The 24,200-nt window shown below is 46.0% G+C and overlaps 1 protein-coding gene across 1 annotated transcript in view; it reads right to left on the reverse strand.

Moving 5' to 3' along the window:
- Positions 1-8,883, reverse strand: part of LMF1 (lipase maturation factor 1) — a 94,725-nt gene extending 85,842 nt beyond the window's left edge. The window contains exon 1 of the mRNA XM_037157174.2: positions 8,782-8,883. Within this exon, the coding sequence (XP_037013069.2) occupies positions 8,782-8,797 (16 nt within the window). The 5' untranslated portion in view covers positions 8,798-8,883. The remainder of the gene's footprint in view (positions 1-8,781) is intronic.
- Positions 8,884-24,200: the final 15,317 nt, after the last annotated feature.

The following is a 24,200-nucleotide window of genomic DNA, read 5'->3' on the forward strand; positions in this document are numbered from 1 at the left end:
TTACACAGAGCCCCCCAGTGAACAGAGGGCAGGACCTCTGGACGATGAAAGGAGGGTCAGTCTTGGGCACCTGGGGGGCTGGGGCAGGTCCCAGGGCTCCCCACATGGCCCACTTTGAATGTGTGTGTGATTTTCCACGGTGAAAAGTTCAGATGCAGACCTTACAGGCAACAGCAACGTATTGAAGGGTACAAAAGCAATGCAGCGCCACGGAAGCACTGTCAGGTGGCCGTTGTCTCAGAGCTGCGTCTGGCAGCGGTGGTGTTTTTAACCATCCTGACCCATCAGAGGTGCACTACTTACAGGTCAAATACCACAGTGCGGGATTACTCCGGAAAAGAAAAGACAATTTGGGAACAGAGGGGACACTTGTGTGTGCGTGAGGGTTCTTTGCATGATACTCTACTTTTTTTTTCCTTTAGATTTGCTTTAAAGAGACAGGAAAGGAAAGAGAAAGAGAGGGAGAGAAACACTGATGCATGAGACGTACATCAGTTGCCTCTCACATCCCCCCAGCTGGGGACCTGGCTGGAAACACAGAATGTGCCCTAGACTGGGAACCGAACCGAACTGGTGACCTTTTGATCTGCAGGCTGGCGCTCAGTCCACTGAGCTGCACCAGCTAGGGCTACTCTCTACTTTTGAACAGGTTTCTAAGTTTCTGTAGTTCCTTTAAAATAGCCAGTTTACATACTGGCTAATTCAAGAAACAAGTTTACCCAGCACGTTCTCCCAGTAAATCACCTTGTTGATGGAGAAGGGGAAAGGGGCTGATTTTCACAAACTTACAAAGAATGAGTGGTTTATATTTTTATCAGATCTGACTGAGTCCGCTGTCAGGTCAGAGCTAGCCTCGAGTGGCTCGCGCCTACAGTCCTGGCCACCAGAGCACAGTGCCCCGTGGGAACCGGGGCGGGCCTGCAGTGTTAACTGCCGTCACATTTACTGAGGGTATTTAAAAACGCTTTTCATACTTCAGCTGTTTTGAAATTTGAATTTCAAGGCTGCCTGATGTGAGGTTTTTAAATACAAGTAGTTATATCTACTTAGAAAACTAAAAAGGCTTCACTACTTTTACAGCTTTTACTGTATTTTTTTAAAAGAGTTATTTATTTATCTTTAGAGGGGAAGGGAAGGAGAGAGGGAGAGAAATATCAATGTGTGGTTGCCTCTAGTGCATCCCCTGCTGGGAACTGGCCTGCAGGGAACCTGCCTGCAACCCAGGCATGTGCCCTGACTGGGAATCGAACCGAGATCCTCTGGTTCACAGGCCCGTGCTCAATCCATTTACTGTATTTTTTAACAGCTGGGATTTATTTTAGAAGTGATGACTGTCTCTTCTAAATGTGGAACTCTTTTGGGGATGTTCTACTGTTGTGTTCTTTAAAGAAACTCCAGCCCTTCCATTTTAGCTTTTGCTCCCAAACGGCCTCTGTGAATGCAGGGTCCCCGCCTGCCTGTGAGGCCCCTTCACAGGGGAAGGTCAGCCGAGTCAGTGTGCAGACAGAGGACCAGGAAGGGGCGGGGCCTTGCGAAGGCACTACATTCTCTAGGAGGACCCTTGCCTGCCACACAAAGGAGTCTTGTCCACGGCCCCTTGGGCCTCCAGCCACCGCAGCGAATTTTGTATGAGGTTCCTATTTTTACAGAAGGCCTCTGATTAAAAAAGTACATCAGGCTTCTGGCACTTTTTGTTTTGTAAAAAGGCTTCTTGGGTAAATATTTATTAAATTATGCTCCCCTGCCTGTGGAGCAGCAAGCTGTGAATTTGTAAGACTTCTCCCCACTTTCTTGCCCGGCACTGAGCTCCCCAAAGGCTCACTCAGAGAGCAGGAAGACAGGAGTTGGTGTAATAAGGCTTGTTCTTCTAAGCCCCCCTCAATTCCTGATGCAAGTCTGTGGCTAGTCATGTCACCCACATGGAAGTCCCTGTCACGTGGTGATGGCCAAACAGAAGCAGCTCAGGATGAAAATGCCACAGGAACTGAAACAGCGGCCCCAGCAGTCCCTGGGGGTCCACCCTGACCCAGCCCTAACCTCTGCTGGAACAGCCATCACAGAATGGGGCGCCACCCAGGCAGCGGGACGTGCGACCCGCCATGGCAGTGCCGGCCCTCTCTCAATGCCGACATGTGAGAGCAGAGGCGGTCCCTCTGCCTGTGAGAAGGGCCGTTTGGCTGTGGCCCAGCTGAGGAGGCTCTGGGATGGCTGGGCCTGTGTGACACATTTGTCTGACAAGAATGGAAGGGCCTACAGCACGTCACCCTCCCTCACCACCTGTGACTGGGCCCCTGCCTGGCTCTGAGTTCTTCACCCTTATTACTACAGAATGGAAATGGCACCATTTTTTTTTTAAAGAGAGAAGGGAAGAGAGAGAGTAGGTGAGAAACATCAATGTGAGGCCAGAACATTGATTCATTGCCTTTCATATGGGCCCTGACTGGGGAATGAACCTGCAACCCAGGCATGTGCCCTGACCGAGAATCGAACCTGCAATCTTTTGGCTTTTTGGACAATGCCCAATCAGCTGAGCCACAGTGGCCAGGGTGGAAATGGCACCATTCTGCTCCCTGGAACCTCATAAATTCAAAGGAGGAATTCGTGTTTATGCATCACATGTATCTATACCTGTTGAAATTGATGGGCTACAAACCAGGACAGGGGCAGCTGTGGAATAGCGTTGTATTTAAGGCCTGGAGCCAAAATCAGGGTTTCATCCTCAAGAGCCGGAGCAGAGCCCTGACCCTGGTCCCTTCCACATCTCCCGGGCCTGCTGGCATCTGTTCTCGGTGCACTTTGAAGTTGATACCGTCCCTGTGTCAGAGAGATGTGCCAGAGGCAGCTTCCTCCACAGGAAGGGACCCCCTGAGCTGCCCAACCTCAGTCCAAGTTTCTAGAGATAATTCTTTCTTCTTTTTGGGGGGCCAGGAAGGTGGGGAAGAGAGAAAGATGGTTATACAGCCATCCTTAATAGCAACAAAGAAGCCCTTTAGGATTACTGCCAAAGTAAAGCACAGACAAAAGGATCACAAACCCAGAATTTTGGAAAAGCTGATGCTTAACTAACTGGAGAAACTGGGGCAGAGGTCACTTAGGATTTCTAACGAGGTTCTACTGTTTTAGACAGGACAGTACTAATGGTGGTTGGGTTCCTCTTTAAGATCACCTAAATAATAGTTGCCAAACTCTGCCTCTTTCTCTGAAATGCCACTGATCCCCCAGATGTTCAAATTCCTAGAGACACAGAACAGATACCCTGAGTACTAAAATAGATGTACGCAGGAGTCCACACTGATCGATGGTTGAATAAACATGGGGGTGAGAAATAGGTCTCTTTGTGGAAGAACCCACGTCACTGTGCAGGTGCCCCACCCGTGAGGGGCCCGGAGTGTGGGCTCGCTAGTGCCGCCTCCAAAGAGAGCACATGGTGCAGCCTGGGCAGGAGAGGAGTTCGCAGTGGAGACAGCCAACGGACACAACCCACTGAACCCCAGGGGCAGCGCCATGGATGTGAGTCGTGTCAGTGGCACAGACTTGCTACAGTGGACGACAACGGCAGTGCACCTCTGCAGTCTTCTCCCCAAGCCCGCAACCCCAAGTCGCTGATGAGCAACATCAGTCACATCCCAGCTCAACAGACACCTGATCAGTCCTCCTCAAAAATGTCGGGTCAAAACCAGCAGAGTCTGACACGTGGCCCAGCCCGGCAGAGCCTGAGGGCACAGGGCGGCCGACGCCAAGTGGTCTGGGAGAGATGCTGACACAGACGAGGGCGCAGGGAGGAGCCGAGGAAATGTAAATGAATACTGATGTGTTGGCACTGGTTCGCCGGGCGTGACAAATACCGCTCCGTGGTAAGAGGGTGACAACAGGGGAAACGGAAGCCGGGCACACGGAAGTCCTGAACTATTTCTGCCACCATTCTGTAAATCTAAAACTGTTAAAACTAAAAAGTGAAGTTGTTTAAATTAAAAACAAGTCAAGGTAGCCAGGCAGCCCTGGGATCTGTGCCTGTCAGGGGGCAGCCTCCAAGCTTGCCCACGGCTCACCAGAGCACAGATGGAGCACAGGCTGGGGTCCCAGGAAGGACCAGCCACCCAGGCCAGGACTGCACATGCCTCCTCCGACTGGATGCAACACCTGTGGGCTCTGGGCGACACCTGGGCAGACAAATCGAGTTCGCAGTAAGAACAGGATGAGCCCAAGCCAAGTTCTCAGAGGCATCCCTACCTCCTCCCAACCCCATCTGAGAAGAAGGGGATAAAGCTCCACAGCAGTGGGCTGCCTGCTGCCCAGTCTGAGGCACCTATTGCCTGATGGGATCTCGGGCTGCCTCCTGTCACTCATCCCGACAGACATAGTTCTGTGCCTTCTCCTAACCAGGGCTGCTTCTGTAAAGACAGTAGAAAGGAACCAAGAGTAGTCATTTAACTGCCTCTCATTATTACCCTCAAGACAACTTTAATACCTATTATTACTCCTGTATTTGGGCATTATCAATCAAAACCCATTCCAATAACGCTTGATTGGTAATGAGAGTGGGCTCCTGTGAAGCTGGGGCCCCCAAAGCTGCCTGGCACCACTGTGCAGTGTCCTCAAAAATCCTGAGCCCCACCGGGGCTTGCCCTGCACCCCTACCATGGGGCCTGCAGCCTGGTCGCGTTCTAACTGCCTGCTTGCAGTAGCCAACATAAAGGAATGTCTGGCTGCCTGGCACTGGGCCACTTTTGTATTTCCTGTCTTGTAAAATACAGTCCTGAGTCCCATCACCTTTCCCACATCCAGGAGAAAGGACCAATGTTAGACAGGCCAGCCCATCTGCCCACCCTCAGAAGACAGAGAGCGTCTCAATCAACCAAACAAGAAAATAATCAGAGCCTAAGAAAATGTCACAAAGGAAGTAAATTTTCTCCTTTTTCCCCCTCCCACCCCAAAAATTCTCTCACCTATCCCCAAGCTTTGAACCACCAAGGCCTATTTTCTAAGTCTACCTACATGAACCCAGACCCTTCAGGGTCTGCTCTCCCGGGGTGTGGGGTGCCCGCACCCAAGGATGTGGGTCATTACTCTTCGAAGCACGACCCACGATTGAAGCCACCCTCCCTGCAACGAAGCCTATTCGACCACGGCCGTCACAAAGCAGACGCATCAGGCTCCCACTTGCTTCACCAAGTGTCAAGATCCAGACAGGAGTGGGGGAAGGGCAGTCATGCTTCTAGAATGTGTGGGATTCACGCAAGGCTACCTGACTCTGCCCCATGACACTGGTCTTAGAAACTCAAAGCACTACCACATGCAAGATCTGTTTTGTTTTTAAGATTTTATTTTTTGTGAGAGCAGAGGGAGAGAGAAAGAGAGGAACAGAAACACTGATGTGAGAGAGAGAGACTGATTGGTTGCCTCTTGTAGAAGCCCTGACCAGGGACTGAACCCAAAACCCAGGTGTGTGCCCTGACTGGGAATCAACCTGGAGACCTTTCACTTTGTGGGAAAACATACCAGCAACTGAGCCACACTAGTCACGGCCAAGTGCAGGGTTTTACCTGTCTCTTGCGTCAGCAGTTCAAGACCCCCATGGGTACTGAGACATGCATCTGTGACACTGTGAAGTCATCATGGACACTGGCCAGAGAGAAGCTGAGAGGACACCCATTTAAGAGAAGGGAGAGAAGGAGGCTCTCAGTAAAGCAGCAGCCACAGCACACACTCAGCAAAACTGGGCAACCACATGCCGGGCTGAGCGCCGGTGAAGTGCCACGTGCACCTGCCCGGCGCCTCCTCACCCTACAGGGGCTTCCTGTCCCTGCCACAGGGTGCCAGCTGGACAACACTTGAAAGACGTTCCATCAACAGAGTCCATTATCTGAGCATCTCATCCCGAACAAATATCCTTTCCTCTCAACTTAAAATAAAGGGGACATGAAAAGAACAGATTGTGTCTAACTTTCATTTCAGGATAGCAAGGAAAAGAAAGCCCACTTTCCACCTAAGTGGTCCTCGCTTTCTCAGCAAGCTTTCAAAGTCGCTCTGACAACCCCAAAACTGCCATCCACCAGGGAAACATGAATCAGAGCTGACCTGAGACCCTGTCAAGAGGCGAGTGCGCCTGAACCACACTGACCACCCACCGCGGCGCTTGTGGAGTCCTGCCCCACGGCCCCCAGGTCCGTGCCAAGCAGGCTGCACGGTCAGCCATGACCATGGATGCCTGCATCAGAAACACAGTGAGGAAAACACTGGTCTTCATGGACGGACGCTTTCTTTTTTGACGTTTTTCATCTAAAACATCCCAGGTGTCATTTCCTAGAAGAGATACACCTTTATTTTATTTTGCTTTAGCAGGCTTAAATAAATTCAAATCACATTTTTAACATACCCATGAGGAGAGGAGCAAAATACCTTTCCCAATAAAAAAATACAAGCCTCTATTTTTAGCCACTTGTACTCAAGTCTGGTTTTCAGAAATTTAAACACGGGGTTAATCATACCTGACAGTATATTCCAGACATAATTCGAAGTAAAACTTGAGGTTGATGTGGTTTGGCTGCCAGGTACGGGGAGGCATGACCGGGCCACCTGTGGCAGATGGAGCGTGCCTTCTCTGCGTGTGACCCTGCCGTGGGGCTCTCCCACTCTAACTCCTGTTGCTAGAGCGGGGCAAAGGCACCTAGAATCCTCCCTTCTCTGGTGTGGATTAAAGTCACAGGTCTCAAGAAACGGCAGCCCCTTGGACATCACAGAAGAACCCAGCCAGAAGCCTCTTGTGTTGGTGAACTACTGGGCAGGCAACTGGAGGTGGGCAGTAGCCACCGATGGCCACCATGTTGGTTAGATGACCACGTGGTGGCACCAATGTGTGTGGTGCAGGAAGGGGCAGATGAGAGTGAAGGAAGTGGAACCGCCTCACAGCTGCTTCGGGCCCCAGGTCTGCCTGAGACGCCAGACACACCTAACCATGACCGCCCTCACCCTCCCCGCACTGCTGTGTCCTTCACAAAAAGAAAATGCAATGTATCACATTGAACATACCCCCTCTCTAGGAAACAACACGGTTCCTGTGTGGAACTGAAGACACAGTGCATCTGCCATAGTGATATGTCGTCGGTCACTCAGCGGCCTGTGTGAGTGCCCATCAAGACACCCACGGTCGAGTGCCTGGAGGCGCAGCCCTTGGTCTTCTTCCCCAGTGCGGACAACTGACACCACAGCTGCAAATGCTGAAGCACCCCCGTCTCTTCCTCAGTCCCAAACTCTGACTACCGCGGACCCTGCTCTCAACAGCCACTTGTTGAAACAAGGCCCCAGGGCAGCAGAGTAGCAGGGGTTTTGGGGTGATAAGACACCAAGTCCTTTCTTCGCAGACTGAATTTGGGGGCTGCGCAGCCTACACACATACTGCGCATCATTCGCACCAGCCCCAACGCAAGCCCGGCACACACCAGCACTTCCTACCAGAGGACCGGCGCAGAAAGGTCCAGCCCGATGCCTTCTCACAGCAATGTCCACCTATGTGGGGACAAGGGCCCAGATGACGGAGCTGAGAGGGCACTGCCACACAGATCCCAGCCCACATCACGGCTGTGCGACCATTTAAACATAAATCAACAGGGGAACTGAAAGTCAGCTCCTCATGTCCAGGAGTTGGACCTCTGGGTTAATGTCCACTCTCTGGGAAGCTTCGCTGTCATGATCTAGGGCCCAGTGACCCTTTCCATCCTGGGCCAGCACGAAATAGACCTGTCAGGTCACTGACAAAGCTCTTCTCCCAGAGCACACAGAGGCCCTGGAGGGACAGTCCCAACAGAGGCCCCAGATGGGTGGAACTTCCTACATGTCTACACAGACACCCCCCTCCACGCCTGCTTCCTGTACATCCACACAGACACCGCATGCCTACCTCCTACACATTCACACAGAAACCCATCCCCATCTACTTCCTACATGTCTACAGACCCCAAACCTACAACTACTTCATGCCTAGCTATGCAGACAGCAACCTGCATACCTACCCCCTGAATGCCTGCACAAACACCCACTCTTTTCCTAGAACTTTCTCTTAAAGCTCCATCTTATCTCCCAGGGTCTTCTGTGCTGCCTCTGTTAGGTGACCTTCCCTATTTGTGGAATCCAGAGGTGGCAAAAGACAGGGATCCCCCTCCTCTGAACAGTTTAAACATACCACAGCACTTTACGGCCTGATTTCATCCTGGCTTATCCCAGGTCACAGGCTGCCCTGACACACTCATGTGCCCTGTGTGCATTCCAATGGACCTCCCTACTCTCCACACCTTCTTGGAGCTCCATCACTACCTCTGATTTGCTCAGCACTGCCCCCAGCAGGGCCAGCCTGGTCTGTGACCCTTGGTACTAGCTGGTAAAGGTCCCTGTTGACATGGAAGGAGCAGGAGTGGGTAGGAGCAACAGGCTTAAACCCCCAAGTCAACCCTGACACCAGAAGCACACCCAGAGACTTCCACCTCTACCTCACGGCCCTAATGGCTGCAGCAGGTTGGCCATGTGGTCTCAGGGCAGTCGTGCCATTCCCAAAGGAATGGCAATTGTTCCCAAAGGAGAAAGGCCCCTGCATTTTGGTCAGCTGGCAATTAGCACTCTTTACCACGGCCTCATTAAAATGATATCTTCCTGAACTAACGTAGGGAGAAAGCCTATTCAATCCCTCCAGCTGCCAGGAGTTTGTGGTTTGCTCTGCAGTGTGTAACGTCCCCAAACCGCCGCATTACAGCACGCCGAGCTCACGTGAGCCCAGTCCTTCCCACTTACCAGATCTGTCCCACATTGACTAGGGACATGTAGAGGACCCAGAGCACAGCCATGAGGACCATATTGGCACAGCCTGTGACCAGAATGAAAGCTGAGATGCCCAACCCGAGCAGTGCGAGGGCGTCTAGGTTGGAGTCCATGTGGGACCAGTCCAGCAGCCAGAGGAGGGTCGGGGTGGAGCTCACGGTGTCCCAGCCTACACGCCCCTGGAAGTGCTGCTGCACACGCTTCAGATACGCTTTGCAGGGCAGCAGTCCTCGGTCTCCAATCAGCTGCTTGTTCTGATGAAAAGCCACCAAGAATGCCACAACTGGAAGAAAAAGGAAAAGAAAGAGGGAATGTGAGCAGGAACACACCATCTGTGGACACCAGCAGGTGCTTTTCCAATACATGGGCGCTCAGCTGGGTGAGAAGATGAAGCAGAGTCTGACGAATGGTCTGGAACCAAAACGTGGACTCGGGGGTCTGATATTTCTCAAAATCTTGGGGGAAATTTTAGAAGACCCAACCTGGAGAAGTCACATGTGTATGTATACATACCTGTAAATGTTGTATCTACTTATATACCTTGTATACGTATATATGTATCTATATATATACATACACACATATAAGACACGTCTTATTACATGTAAACGGTCAGATAGTGCCCACAGATTGCATGCAGCATTCCCATTATAAGTACACCCTGATAACCCATGGGTCTGGTCAATAGCGCTGCTCCCAGAACTAGCTACAGGGTTTGAAGCTAAGACAGTGCTTACATGCTTCACGACTGCCCTCCGTTCTAACCACAAGTTTTTGAATCCATTTCTCACAATCCCCACTCCTACTAGAACACAGTCACCGTCCCCTGGACTTTGGTGTTGACCCAGGTATGTTTGCACAGAGATGCTACAGAGAGAACACAGCACTCCTGTCTGTGAATGTGAAGAACAGAGAAACTCACAGCCACCAAGAGAGGAAAGGAAAGCAAAAGGCAGCGCAAAGCAGTTCCGTACAGCCTGCTGGATGTCTGCTAAGACGCTGCTGCGTGGAAAACATGCGCACACCGAAGGAGACAAGCTGCATGCTGTAGAAAGCTGAACACCTCTGCGCATTTCCATAGGGAATGAAACCATCACAGGCAGGACTGGGGCTGAGACAGAGAACATGCTGGTCGGTTCGGCCCACAGGTGTAACAATCACCACCTGCTCTTTCAGGAAAGTGGGCAACGCCTGGTCCAAAGCAAACAGTAACAACGAACCGTGTATATATAAAGCAAAATATATGAGGAAACAGCACGAAGGCTAGAGGGAGGTACTGAAATATGCTCTTAGAAGGACCTTACAGTACACAGAATCAGTGGGCTATTACGTGAAGATAGCATCACATTAACTTAGAGTGTACCATATTGTAAGTTCTGTGGGAGAGCAAAAAAGGTTTTTTAAAAATAATTCTAAGGAATAAATCAATACAGATACCAAAATGAAATCATAAAAAAAGATGTTCATTGAACCAAAGAGAAAGCAGAAAAAAAGAAACAAAAAACAGAAAGAATAGAAAATAACTAGCAAAATGATAAATTTTAATCCATCACTTTAAATGAGAATGTTCTAAACACACCAGCAAAGACAGAAATTGTCAAATTGGGTTAAAAGAAAAAAACAGGACCCAAGTTTATTTTGTCTATCAAAAAATCCACTTTAAATATACATACATAGATAGGTTGACAGTAAAAGCACAGAAAAAGATATAATGAAAATAACTAATCTAAGAAAAACTGGATGGCTATATCAATATCAGACAAAATAGAGTAACAGCAAAGAATGCTACAAAAAAGAAAAAGGACATTACCTAATGATGAGGGATGAACAAATGAACATTCAGTACTAAATGTGCATGAACCTAATAACAAAGCCTATGTATATATAATGACCTAACATATGTATGTATATGTATATCCTTTATGTATACTTAGCTGACCTGATACTTAAATAGTATAAAAAAAGCAAGACACAACTGTATGATATCTTTAGAGCACTCTATTCAACAGCAAGATAATACCAGGTCTGTCCAGAAGGTGTCCAACCACATAATAGGAAAAATAGAGACACTTACTAAAGAAGATACAGGATACAAGAAACATCGTAGATAGGACAATGAATGATGCCTCTGTCCCCTTCAAAGTAGGCACCTTGGGACCTCACACAGTTCTCCCAATCGCCATCAGCTGCCCTGTCATATTTTCCTGAATCTCATCAATGGTCCAAAATCTCTTCCCTTTCAAAAGTGATTTTAGTTTTAAGAAAAGCTGGACATTTCAAAGTGCCAAAATCTGGGTTGTAGCAGGGCCGAGTCACCTGGGTGATTCAATGTTTTGCAAAAAAAACCCTGCATGAGGCAGGCGCATCGTCATGATGACGCTGCCAATCACCAGTTGCCCTTAGCTGCGGCCTTCTGAATCATCTGAATAGTTTCCATAGAGAAATGTTCAAGCTTAATGCAAAGTTTAATGCAGATTTGTTGCTCTACTAGCTCAGTCATTTGAAATGTGATAGCCACACACTACACATGCTCACTCAACAGCATCTACCGCCCCCACCGACTAGTACAGTGAAGTCGTCATTGTTGACACAAGTGTATTTCAGTCCACTCTCCTTCACTGCCAGGTTACATTGATGTCGTGCAAACTGTTCTCAATATGTTGAAAATGGCTGGACTATTTCTGGACAGAAAATAGATATAATTTTCAAGTATACATGGTACATTCATGAAGATACACCATAGTGCGAGCCATTAAGCAAATTATCAACATACAGTAGAATTAAAATTCACAAAATGTTTCCTCACCATACAGGATTAAACTAGAAATCAGTAACAGGATATTATCTGGACACATACTCAAATATCTGCAATTGAAATCAGAAACTACTAAATACACCATGGATTTTTTTAAAGGCACAAGAGAAATTACAAAATATTTTAAATTATATTTTATTGATTATGCTATTTTCCCCCTTTGCCCCATTCCACCCAGCACCCCCCACTCCCTCAGGCAGTCCCCACACCATTGTTCATGTCCATGGGTCATGCATATAAGTCCTTTGGCTACTCCATTTCCTGTAGTGTACTTTACATCCCCATGGCTATTCTGTAACTACCTATTTGTACTTCTTAATGCCTCACCTCTTTACCCATTCTCCCCATACCCCTCCCACCTGGCAACAATCAAAACACTCTGTATCCAAAATTCTGTCTCTATTTTAAGTCCTTTTACATTTCATAATGTAAAACCATAAAATAATGGTTTAGTGATGATGAACTCCTTTCTTCTGTGGAAAGCTCTTTATCCATCATTCAATTCTAAATGAGAGTTTTGCTGAGTAGAGCAGTTTTGGCTGTAGGTCCTTGCTTTTCATGACTTTGAATATTTCTTGGTAATTCCATCTAGCCTGCAAAGTTTCTTTTGAGAAATCAGCTGACAGTCTTCTGGGAAACTCCCCTGTAGGTAACTAACTGCTTTGCTCTTGCTGCTTTTAAGATTCTCTCTTTAGCCCTGGCTGGTGTAGCTCAGTGGATTGAGCGCGGGCCTGCGAACCAGACAATAGTGGTTCAATTCCCAGTCAGGGCACATACCGGGGTTGCAGGCCAGTTCCCTGCAGGCCAGTTCCCAGCAGGGGATGCACAAAAGGCAACCATACACTGATGTTTCTCCCCCTCTCTCCTTCCCTTCCCCTCTAAAGATAAATAAATAAAATCTTAAAAAAAAAAAAAAGATTCTCTCTTTATCTTTAACCCTTGGCATTTTAATTATGTGTCTTGGAGTGGACTTCTTTGCATCCACCTTGTTTGAGACTCTGTGTGCTTCCTGAACTTCCACATCTATTTCCTTCACCAAATTAGGGAAGGATGATGTGAATTGTTGGAATGCCTGAAGTTGTCCAGGAGGCTGCTTAACTATCCTCGTTTTTTTGGATTTTTTTCTTCTTGTTCTGATTGGTTGTTTTTTTTTTTGCTTCCTTATGTTCCATATCATTGATTTGATTCTTAGTTTCATTCACTCTGTTGTTTCCCTATAAATTGTTCTTTATTTCAACTAATGTAGCCTTCATTTCTGGTGGGATCTTTTTTATGCTGTTCAGGTCCTCATTAAGTTCCTTGAGCATCCTTATAACCAGGTGTTTTGAACTCTGCATCTGATTGATTGCTTACCTCCATTTTGTTTTGTTCTTTTTTCTGGAGTTCTGATCTGTTATTTCATTTGGGCCATGTTTTTTTGTCTCTTTAATTTGGCAGCCTCCCTGTGTTTGTTTCTATGTATTAGGGAGAGCTGCTTTGACTCCGAGTCTTGGTAGTGTGGCCTAATGTAGTAGGTGTCCTGCAGGGTCCAGTGGTACAGCCTCCACTATTACTAGGACCTGTATGAGTCACAATGCCAACTTGCAAGAGAAAATGCTTCATCACTAAGTGCTTGTCAGTTTTGGCATCCATCACTTCTGGAACAAATTAACAACAAATACCAAGATACCACTACATATGGAAAAGCAAATTAGAATAGGCAAAATAATTCTGACAAAAAACAAAGCTGAGCAGCCCTGGCTGGTGTAGCTCAGTGGATTGAGTGCGGGCCTGGGAATCAAGCAACCATGGTTCGATTCCCAGTCAGGGCACATGCCTAGGTTGCAGGCCAGTTCCCAGCAGAGGACACACAAGAGGCAACCATACATTGATATTTCTCTCCTTCACTCCTTCCCTTCCCCTCTAAAGATAAATAAATAAAATCTTAAAAAAAAAAACAACAAAGCTGGGGACTTCCACCAAGATGGAGGCATAGGTGGAAACACTGTTCCTTCTTGCACAACCAAGTTTAATGAAAACAAAGTTTTAGTAACAAAAAACGCAGCCAAAACACAAAAAACTGAACTATATGGAAGTCCAACAACCGTTCAGCCAGACCAGTAAGAGGGGCGGAGCCAGTGACGGGCGGAGCCAGTGACTGGCAGAGCAGGGTTGCACAGGAAAATTCGACCAGACCAACCCAGGCGCGAGGGCCGCAGTTGGCGGATCCCAGGCATGGGGTTGTGACAGGCAGACCCAGTGAGGGTGCAAGACGGCAGGCTGACTTCAGTCACACATTTGCATGCAAATAAACCAGCAAAGGAGCAAGCAGTGAGACAGACTGCACAGGCCCCAGCAGCAGGAAGCAGCAGAGGGGACCGCTAGTGCCCTGCTCTGGCCCCGCCCCCACATACAGTGTCACAACACAGCGACCTGTGCAGCCCCACCCTGGTGAACACTTAGGCCTCCGCTCCTGCTCCCCATATGTAACGGGCGCAAATAGACCAAAACATGGCTCAAGAAGAACTCAAAGCCCCAGAGTCCATAACTCTAAGTGACCAAGAAATAGCCAAACTTTCAGATGCACAGTTCAAAACACTGGTGATCAGGATGCTCACAGAACGGGTTGATTTTAGTCACAAATTAGAGGAACAAATGAAGGCTAAACTAATTGAAATGAAGGGAAATGCACAGGAAACCAATAGTGATGGAAAGGAAACTGAGACTCAAATCAAGGGAGTGGACCAGAAGGAAGATAAAAATGACCAAACAGAAAAATATGAAGAAACAAGAATTCAAAAAAGTGAGGAGAGGCTTAGGAACCACTAGGACATCTTTAAACATTCCAACATCTGAATTATAGGGGTACCAGAAGGGGAAGAGGAACAGCATAGGTGGAAAACATTTGAACAAATAATCAAGGAGAATTTCCCCAATCTGGCAAAGGAAATAGACTTCCAAGAAATCCAGGAAGCTCAGAGAGTCCCAAAGAAGTTAGACCCAAGAAGAAACACACCAAGGCACATCATAATTACATTAGCCAAGATTAAAATGAAGGAGAGAATCCTAGAAGCAGCAAGAGATAAGGAGACAGTCACCTACAAAGGAGTTCCCATCAGACTGTCAGCGGATTTCTCAAAAGAGACCTTACAGGCAAGAAGGGGCTGGAAAGAAGTATTCCAAGTCATGAAAGGCAAGGACCTACAACCAAGATTGCTCTATCCAGCCAAGCTTTCATTTAGAATGGAAGGACAGATAAAGTGCTTCTCAGATAAGACCAAATTCAAGGAGTTCATCATCACCAAGCCCTTATTATATGAAATGTTAAAGGGATTTATCTAAGAAAAAGAAGATAAAAAATATAAACAGTGAAAGGACAGCAAACTCACAGTTATTAAGAACCACACCTAAAACAAAAGCAAACTAAGAGGACAGCTAGATCAGGAGTAGAAACATAGAAATGAAGATCTCATGAAGGGTTAGCAACAGGGAGTGGGAGGAGGAGAAGGTACAGAAAATAAGTAGCATAGACGGTAGGTAGAAAATAGATGGGGGGGGCAAAAATAGTATGGAAAATATAGAATCTAAAGAACTTGAGACACGTGGTCATAAACTAAAGGGGGGAATGGTGGGGGAGGGGATGTGCAGGGTGGAGGGGGATGAAGGGGGGAATAGAACAACTGTAATGGCATAATCAATAAAATAAAATTTAAAAAATTTGTACACACACACAAAAACAAAAAAAACAAAGCTGGAGGGCTTATATTAAGCAATGTCAAGACTTACTACAAATCTATGGTAATCAAGACAGTGTCACACGGGCAAAAGGACAGACATATAAATCAATGAAACAGAATAGAGAGTGTAGAAATAGATCTATGCAAATACAGTCAACTGATTTCAACAAATGATACTAGAAAACTGGATGTCTATATACAAGAAGATGAACCTTGACACATATCTCACACCTTCACAAAAATTTACTCCAAAGGACTATGGACCTCAATGTAAACTATGCTTGTATAGAACTTCTCGAAGAAAATCTACGTGACTTGGATCTGGCATTGAGTTTTTAGATATGACACTAAAAGCATGATCCATGAAATATTCAGTCCTCATCTTAAGACTTACTGCCAAGATGGAGGCATAGGTAGATACACTTTGCCTCCTCACACAACCAAAAGGACAACAACAAATTTAAAAACAAAAAATAACCAGAACCGACAGGAAATAGAATTGAATGAAAGTCCAACAACCAAGGAGTTAAAGAAGAAACATTCATCCAAACCAGTAGGAGCAGAGATGAGCAGCCAGGACTCACAGCAAGGTGGAAGCTAGAGGGCCAGGGTGGGCGAGGCTGCGCCTAGCGGAGCAGGTGGGCCCACATTCGCATGCAGATAAACCAGAGAACAACTAGGGAGCAACACAGACTGTGCAATCCAGGGTTCCAGCATGAGGAAATAAAGCCTCAAAGCCTCTGACTGAAAAAACCTGTGGGGGTTGAGGCAGAAGGAGAAACTCCCAGCCTTACAGGAGAGTTCGTGGAAGAGACTCACAGGGTCCTAGAATGTACACAAACCCACCCACCCAGGAATTAGCCCCAGAAGGGCCCAATTTGTTTATGGGTAGAGGAGGAAGTGACTGAAACCTGGCCAAGAGCTGAGCAAGCAGCAGTGTTCTCTCTCGGACCCTTCCCCAACATACAGCACCACAAAGCAGCTATGTGAGTTGCCCCGCCCTGACGAATACCTAAGGCTCTGCCCCTAATTACATAACAGGTGCACCAAAACAAAGAAAATATGGCCCAATTAAAAGAAGAGATCAAAGCTCCAGACAAAATACAACTAAGCGATGAAAAGACAGCCAACCTATCAGATGCAAAGTTCAAAACACTGGTAATCAGAATGCTTACAGAAATGGTTAAGTATGGCTGCAAAATAGAGGAAGAAATGAAGGCTATGAAAAGTGAGATAGCCCTGGCTGGTGTAGCTCAGTGGACTGAGCGTGGCCTGCGACCCAGAGTATCGCAGTTTGATTCCCAGTCAGGGCACATGCCTGGGTTGCAGGCCAGTTCCCAGCAGGGGACACACAGGAGGCACACACATTGATATTTCTCTCCCTCTCTCTTTCTCTTCCCCTCTAAAGATAAATAAATAAAATATTATTTTATTATTTTATTATTTTAATTTTTTTATTGATTATGCTGTTAGTTGTTCTATTCCCCCCTTCATTCCCCTCCACCCTACCCCCGTCCCCACCATTACCCCCCCTTTAGTTTATGTCCATGTGTCTCAAGTCCTTTAGATTCTATATTTCCCATGCTATTCTTGCCCCCCCCCCCCATCTATTTTCTATCTACTGTCTATGCTACTTATTTTCTGTACCTTCTCCCCCCTTCTCCTCCTCCCACTCCCCTGTTGCTAACCCTCCTTAAGATCTTCATTTCTATGTTTCCACTCCTGATCTAGCTGTCCTTTTAGTTTGCTTTTGTTTTAGGTGTGGATGTTAATAACTGTGAGTTTGTTGTCATTTCACTGTTCTTGTTTCTTTAACTTCTTTTTCTTCGATAAGTCCCTTTAACATTTCATATAATAAGGGCTTGGTGATGATGAACTCCTTGAATTTGATCTTATCTGAGAAGCACTTTATCTGTCCTTCCATTCTAAATGAAAGTTTTGCTGGATAGAGCAATCTTGGTTGTAGGTCTTTAGATTTCATGACTTGGAATACCTCTTTCCAGCCCCTTCTTGCCTGTAAGGTCTCTTTTGAGAAATCTGCTGACAGTCTGATGGGGACTCCTTTGTAGACGACTGTCCCCTCAGCTCTTGCTGCTTCTAGGATTCTCTCCTTCATTTTAATCTTGGCTAATGTAATTATGATGTGCCTTGGTGTGTTTCTTCTTGGGTCCAACTTCTTTGGGACTCTCTGAGCTTCCTGAATTTCTTGGAAGTCTATTTCCTTTGCCAGATTGGGGAAATTCTCCTGATTATTTGTTCAAATAAGTTTTCCACTGGTGGCTGTTCCTTTCCCCTTTCTGGTACCCCTATAATTTGGATGTTGGAGCGTTTAAAGATGTCCTGGAGGTTCCTAAGTCTCTCCTCATTTCTTTGAATTCTTGCTTCTTGACTCTTTTCTGTTTGGCCATTATTTGCTTTCTTCTGGTCCACTCCATTGATTTGAGTCCCAGTTTCCTTTTCATTGCTATTGGTTTCCTGTGCAATTCCATTCATTTCAATTAGTTTCGCCTTCATATATTTGTCTAATTTGTGGCTATAATCAACCAGTTCTGTGAGGATCCTGATCACCAGTGTTTTAAACTGTGCGTCTGAGAGTTTTGCTATTTCTTCATCGCTTAGATTTACAGGCTCTGGGGCTTTGAGATCTTCTTGAGCCATTTTTGGCTCAAAAATGGCTCGTGCCCTGTCTGTTCGTGCCCTTTAAGTGTGAGGAGCAGAGTCTTGGACTACCAGGTCGCTGGGTTGTGACGCTGTATGTGGGGGCGTGGTCAGAGCTGGGAAATGGTGGCACCCTCTGCTGTTTCGTGCCGCTGGGTGAGGAGCAGAGGCTTAGGTGGTTCACCAGGGCTGGGCCACTCAGAGTCGCTGGGTTATGACACTGTATGTGGAGGTGGGGTCAGAGCAGGGAAATGGCGGTGCCCTCTCTGCCGCTTGCCGCGGGAACCGGCTAGGTCCGGGTCAAATCGCCCACTCCCTCGCTTGTCTATCCGTGCACCAATGCGCGACCACAGTCAACCCACAGCCCTGCTCCCTCGCTGTTTCCCCGCAGTCGCTCACTAGGTCCAACCCTGCGCCTGGATTCCGCGCACCTGAGTCTGTCTGACCGAGTTTTCCTGTGCAACCCCGTTCCACCAGCTGCTGGTTTGGCCCCTTACCAGTCAGGCTGAAGAATTTGTTGTTAACAGACTTCCAAAAAGTTCAATTTTCTGTGTTCTGGCTGTGTTTTCTGTTGCTAATATTTAGTTGTCTCTAAACTTGGTTGTGTGAGAAGGCACGGCTTATCCACCTATGCCTCCATCTTGGCGGAAGTCTAAATAAATAAAATCTTTAAAAAAAAAAAGAAAAGTGAAAAAAAATGTACAGGGAATCAGCAGTGACAGGAAGAAAAGTAGGACTTAAAGCAATGGTTTGGGCCAGAAGAAAGAAATAAACATTCAACCAGAACAGAATGAAGAAACAAGAATTCAAAAAAGTGAAGAGAGGCCTAGGAACCTTCAGAACTTTAAATGTTCCAACATCTGAATTATAGGGGTGACAGAAGGGGAAGAGGAAGAGCAAGAAATGGAAAACTTATCTGAACAAATAATGAAGGAGAACTTCTCCAATCTAGCAAAGGAAATAGAATTCCACAAAATTCAGGAAGCTCAGAGAGTCCCAAAAAAGTGGGATCCAAGGAAGCACACACCAAAGCACACCATAATTACATTACCCAAGATTAAAAATAAGGAATCTTAAAAGCAGCAAGAGAAAAGGAGACAGTTACCTGCAAAGGAGTTCCCATCAGACTGCCAGCTGATTTCTCAAATGAACCTTGCAGGCAAGAAGGGGCTGGAAAGACATATTCCAAGTCATGAAATCCAAAGACCTACATCCAAGATTCATCTATCCAGCAAAGCTTTCATTTAGAATGGAAGGACAGATAAGCACTTCCCAGATACTGCCAAGTTAAAGGAGTTCATCATCACCAAACCCTTATCATATGAAATGTTAAAGGGACTTATCTAAGAAAAAGAAGATAAAAAATATGAACAGTAAAGTGACAACAAACTGACAACTATCAACAACTGAACCTAAAAAACAAACTAAGCAAAAAACTAGAACAGGAACAGAATCATGGAAATGGAGATCTTGTAGAGGATTATTAGCAGGGAGGGGGTGGGGGGCAATGGGGGAAAAGGTATAGGAATAAGAAGCATAAATAGTGAGCATAAAATAGACAGAAGCATGTTAAGAATGTTACAGGAACTGGAGAAGCCAAAGAATGTATATGTACGACCCATGGACATAAACTAAGGGGGCAGGGGAATGCTGGTGGGAAGGGGGTGCAGGGCAGAGGGGAATGAAAGAGAAAAAATGGGACAACTGTAATAGCACAATCAATAAATATACTTAAAAGTAAAAAGAAATATACTGATATTTTGTATTTATTAAATTAAAAAATTCTGTAAATACTTTAAAAAAAGATTTTTAAAGATTTCATTTATTTTTAGAGAAAGAAGGGTGGGAGAAAGAGAAGGAGAGAACATTGATGTGCGAGAAAAACACCAACTGGCTGCCTCTCACAAGCCCTCAACTGGGGACCTGGCCAGCAACCCAGGCATGTACCCCAATCGGGAATGGAACCAGCGACCTTTTGGTTCTAAGGACAATGCCCAACCCACTGAGCCACACCAGTCAGGGTTGTAATCATACCTTTAAGAGAATGAAAAGACAAGCTAAAGGTTGGGGGAAAATATCTGTGAATCATGTATCTGACAATAGACTCATACCCAGAATATTTAAAATAATGTTAAAACTTAATAAGAAGCCCTGTCTGGTGTAGCTCAATGGATTGAGCATGGGCCTGCGAACCAGGCAATCGCGGTTCGATTCCCAGTCAGGGCACATGCCAGGGTTGCAGGCAGGTTCCCTGCAGGCCAGTTCCCAGCAGGGGACGCATGAAAGGCAACCATACATTGATGTTTCTCTCCCTCTCTCCTTCCCTTCCCCTCTAAAGATAAATAAATAAAAAATAAAATCATTAAAAAAAAAAAACTTAATAAGAAAACATGCCCTGGCTGGTATAGCTCAGTGGATTGAGTGCGGGCCTGGGAACTAAAGGAGCGTGGTTCGATCCCCAGTCCAGACACATCCCTGGGTTGCAGGCCAGTTCCCAGCAGGGAATGCAGGAGAGGCAACCATACATTGATATTTCTCTCCTTGTCTCCTTCCCTTCCCCTCTAAAGATAAATAAATTAAAAAAAAAACTTAATAAGAAAACAAAAATCCAAGTTTTAAAATGGGCAAACGATCTGAACAGACACTGAAGTCATCTGTTTCACACAAAGATGATATACAGATGTCAAATAAACACATGAAAAGATGCTCAATATCATTTGTTACTGTGGAAATGCCAATGAAAACCACAATGCAATATCACTACACACCTATCGTAACAGCCAAAATCCAAAAAACTGAAAACACCAAATGTTCCAAAGGGTTCAGAACAACAGGAACTCTCACTGGTCACTGGTGGGGATGCAAACTGGTAAAGCCACTCTGGGTGAATTTGGCAGTTTCTTACAGTCAAACACAGATTTACCACATGACCCAGCAATTATAACCTCAGGTATTCACCCAAGTGAACTGAAAACACATTTACATAAAAACCTGCATGCAAATGTTTATTGGAGCTTTGCTCATAATTGCTAAAACTGGACAACATCAGTGTCCCTCAACGTGGAAATGGGTAAACAAACTGTGGTACGTTCATACAATGAAATAATGTCCAGAGACAAAAACACAGGAGCTGTTGATTCACGCAACATGGATGAATCTTAAGTGCATTTTGCTAAGTAAAAGAAACCAGACCCAAAGTCTACATGCTGTAGGATTCCATTCATACAGCATACTGGAAACAGCAAAACCACAGGGATAGAACACAGACAGAGCATGCTGGGACCTGGTTGGGGGAGAGTGGTGACTATGTCACCGGGGAATTATGGGGGGATAGAACTATACTGAAGAGTGCTGGATGATGGATAACTGTGCATTTGTCAAAACCCATAGAGCTGCGCATCACAAAAAATGAACTTTAATGTATACAAACTATTAAAACAACCTAGCCAGTAGGTCCGGAGATGCCAGGATGGAATGCAGACTGTGACAAATGAATTGAACTCTATTGCAAATGTGTAACAGACCACACTGAATGGAAGGGTAAAGAGAGGGCTGCCCTAAGTAACTTTGGAAAATGTTTTGAGTAAAAACTGTAAGAACAAAGACAAAAGGACTGTATATAAACATTGGAGTCTAGTTGGTTTTTCTCACGGGGGTAGGTGAACAATTCTGCAAGTGCTCTGCATGCTTGGGGGGGTGGGGGGTGAGCAAATAAACTGTGACAGATGTGCGGCAAGATTTCTCACCCGTAGAAAAGGAAGTTCCAGGTAAGAAAGAATAGGAGGCCAGCACACACCTGTGCACTGGATTAGAACTGGAGATGCCCAGGTGAGTTCACGTTTACCTGACCACATTCAGAGGAACACGAAGAGGAGCAATCGCACGTGAGTGCACACATACTATACAGCTTAGCTCTGTCCTCTACGGAGGCCTGGAAGCAGTGACACCTCCAGCAACAGGCACCCAGTTTGGGTTCCTAACACCACTCTCTAATAAAAGGAATGAGGGCCTCTGGAGAAACGGCTGGTTTTAAGTCTGGGAAACAGGAGAGAGGCCGGCAGCCTCCTGTAGCACCAGAGAGGAAGTGCTCAAAGAAGAAAGAATGAAAGCATGTCACAGGGCCAAAGGACACAAATGGGAAGGCCCACCAACAACCAGAGCCAGACATTTGACGCCACAGTGAGCAACAGTGTTGGACCACAACCCAAAGTGAACCTAATGTGGCAGTTGATAAATAGGGAGCAGACACAAAGCTTCCTCATAGCAATCTCAAATAATACACGGAGATGTCCAGTCCCGAGGCTGACACTGAGTCCTCCACTCCCCCGGAACGCAGGCTAGACTCAGTGATCAGCCCCCAGAAGACAGAATGGATAGGCAGCCACGAACCTGACAGAGAGAGACACATGGCAGTCTTGACCTCACGAGTAAAGATGGGCAGGGATACAACACTGCAGAGGTTTGGGGGGAGGGCAGCAGAGAGAGCGCCCACAGCAGTTCCCACCCACCGCATGTGGGCACATGTCTTTCCTGAGGCAGACTGCTCCCACACACTATGGAACCCCCCTGGCTCTTCCACACAGAGACCTGATTATCAAGGGCTCAGTGGCTGGATGTCCTTCCTGCCCAAAACTACAATTTGCACTCCAGTGCCATGGAAGGAAAATGAGACTTGATTTCACCAATTAAGTACTTTAAAAGTAAGTCTAAGACAAGAAGCACAGCAAACTTCCTAACTTATCAGAAAAAAAAGAAGACAAACTAAATTTAAATTTCAGGGAAGAAAATTGATTTAAATTTCTACTCCTGTTATAGAAATGGTTAAGTAGAAAGAATAAACAAAAATTTCAAAAAAAAAAATAATAGGATCATAAAGCTAAACCAACCTTCCCAGCCCACTCTAGGAAGAAAGGGTGGGGTGAGGCATAAGACCCTCACTGTGGGGTAGCCTGGAGACTGTGCTAGGAGAGGTAACCAGGTCACCCATATACCTATACCTGCACTGTCAAGAAGTCTGCAAATACTCTGTAAAAATAAAGAAGAAAGGGTCTGCTGGGGGGATAAATTGTGATGGAAGGAGAGTCGACTTGCGGTGGTGAGCACACAATGTGATATACTGACGATGTGCTATAGAACTGTGCACCTGAAACTATGTACTTTTATTAAACAATGTCACCCCAATAAATTGAATTTAAAAATTAGTTTTATCTTTCAGATAAATCACTGTAAAATTAAATCGGAATCATCCCTGAAACGTCATTCTCCACCTGGTGGCTTTTACTGATGATGGTTAAATGGTGGCCTTGATACAATGGCCTCTGATACTTTTTCTGTAAAGGTCTGTGTTGCAGAGAGCTCAGAGGTAGGGCAGTGGGCTTGTTTTTTACACAAACTGGAAGCATTTTACAAAGAAGCCTACAAAACCAAGCAGAGCATTCCTTTAGAATTTAGGTGGCCTGGAACTCTCAGGACTGCTGGAAGCTCAGAACAACACAAGATTTCAAGGGTTCTTTTGGTTCCACTTTTCCCTCAAATTTCCAAAAAGCAGCTAAGTGTTTAGCAAACATAGGTATGAATGCTTCTGCTCTGCTGCTCCTGTCCTGTATTCAGAAGCTGTCAGGGAGCCAGGCTGAGCCGCGAGACCCCCAGGAGACTTGATGTGGCGTGGGCAAAAGTGTAATGAGCTACTCCTTTTAGGAAGTGCAACTGAAATTCATCTCAGAGTACAGTACTCAAATGATAAGTGTTAGCTGAGAGGAAGAGAATAAAACTCTACTATATGTAATGTAAGGAAAGAGGGCAGAGCAACTGCACGAATCAAAATGTACACGACAAGCATGGTATCGCAAGACGTGTCTGAACCAAAAGAAGGTACTATAAAAGCAAAGCCAGGAATTAGAGTTGACCGGAAACTAGCTTTCAGAGCCTTTCAAAGTTGGATTTTTAAAGAATGTTATCTGCCCTGGTTGGTGTGGCTCAGTGGATTGAGCGCTAGCCTGTGAACTGAGAGGTCATAGTTTAATTCCCAGGCAGGGCACCTGCCTGGGTTGCAGGCCAGGTCCCCAGCTGGAGGCGTGTGAGGCAACCACACATTGATGTTTCTCTCCTCCTTTCTCCTTCCCTTTCCCTCTCTCTGAAAGTAGATAAAATCTTTAAGAAAAACAAAAACATTAAAAAAAAACCCACAACTTAAAAAAAAAGTT

This window comes from Artibeus jamaicensis, unplaced genomic scaffold, assembly GCF_021234435.1.
Source record: "Artibeus jamaicensis isolate MK-2021 breed Jamaican fruit bat unplaced genomic scaffold, CSHL_Jam_final contig_700, whole genome shotgun sequence".
NCBI lineage: Eukaryota > Metazoa > Chordata > Mammalia > Chiroptera > Phyllostomidae > Artibeus > Artibeus jamaicensis.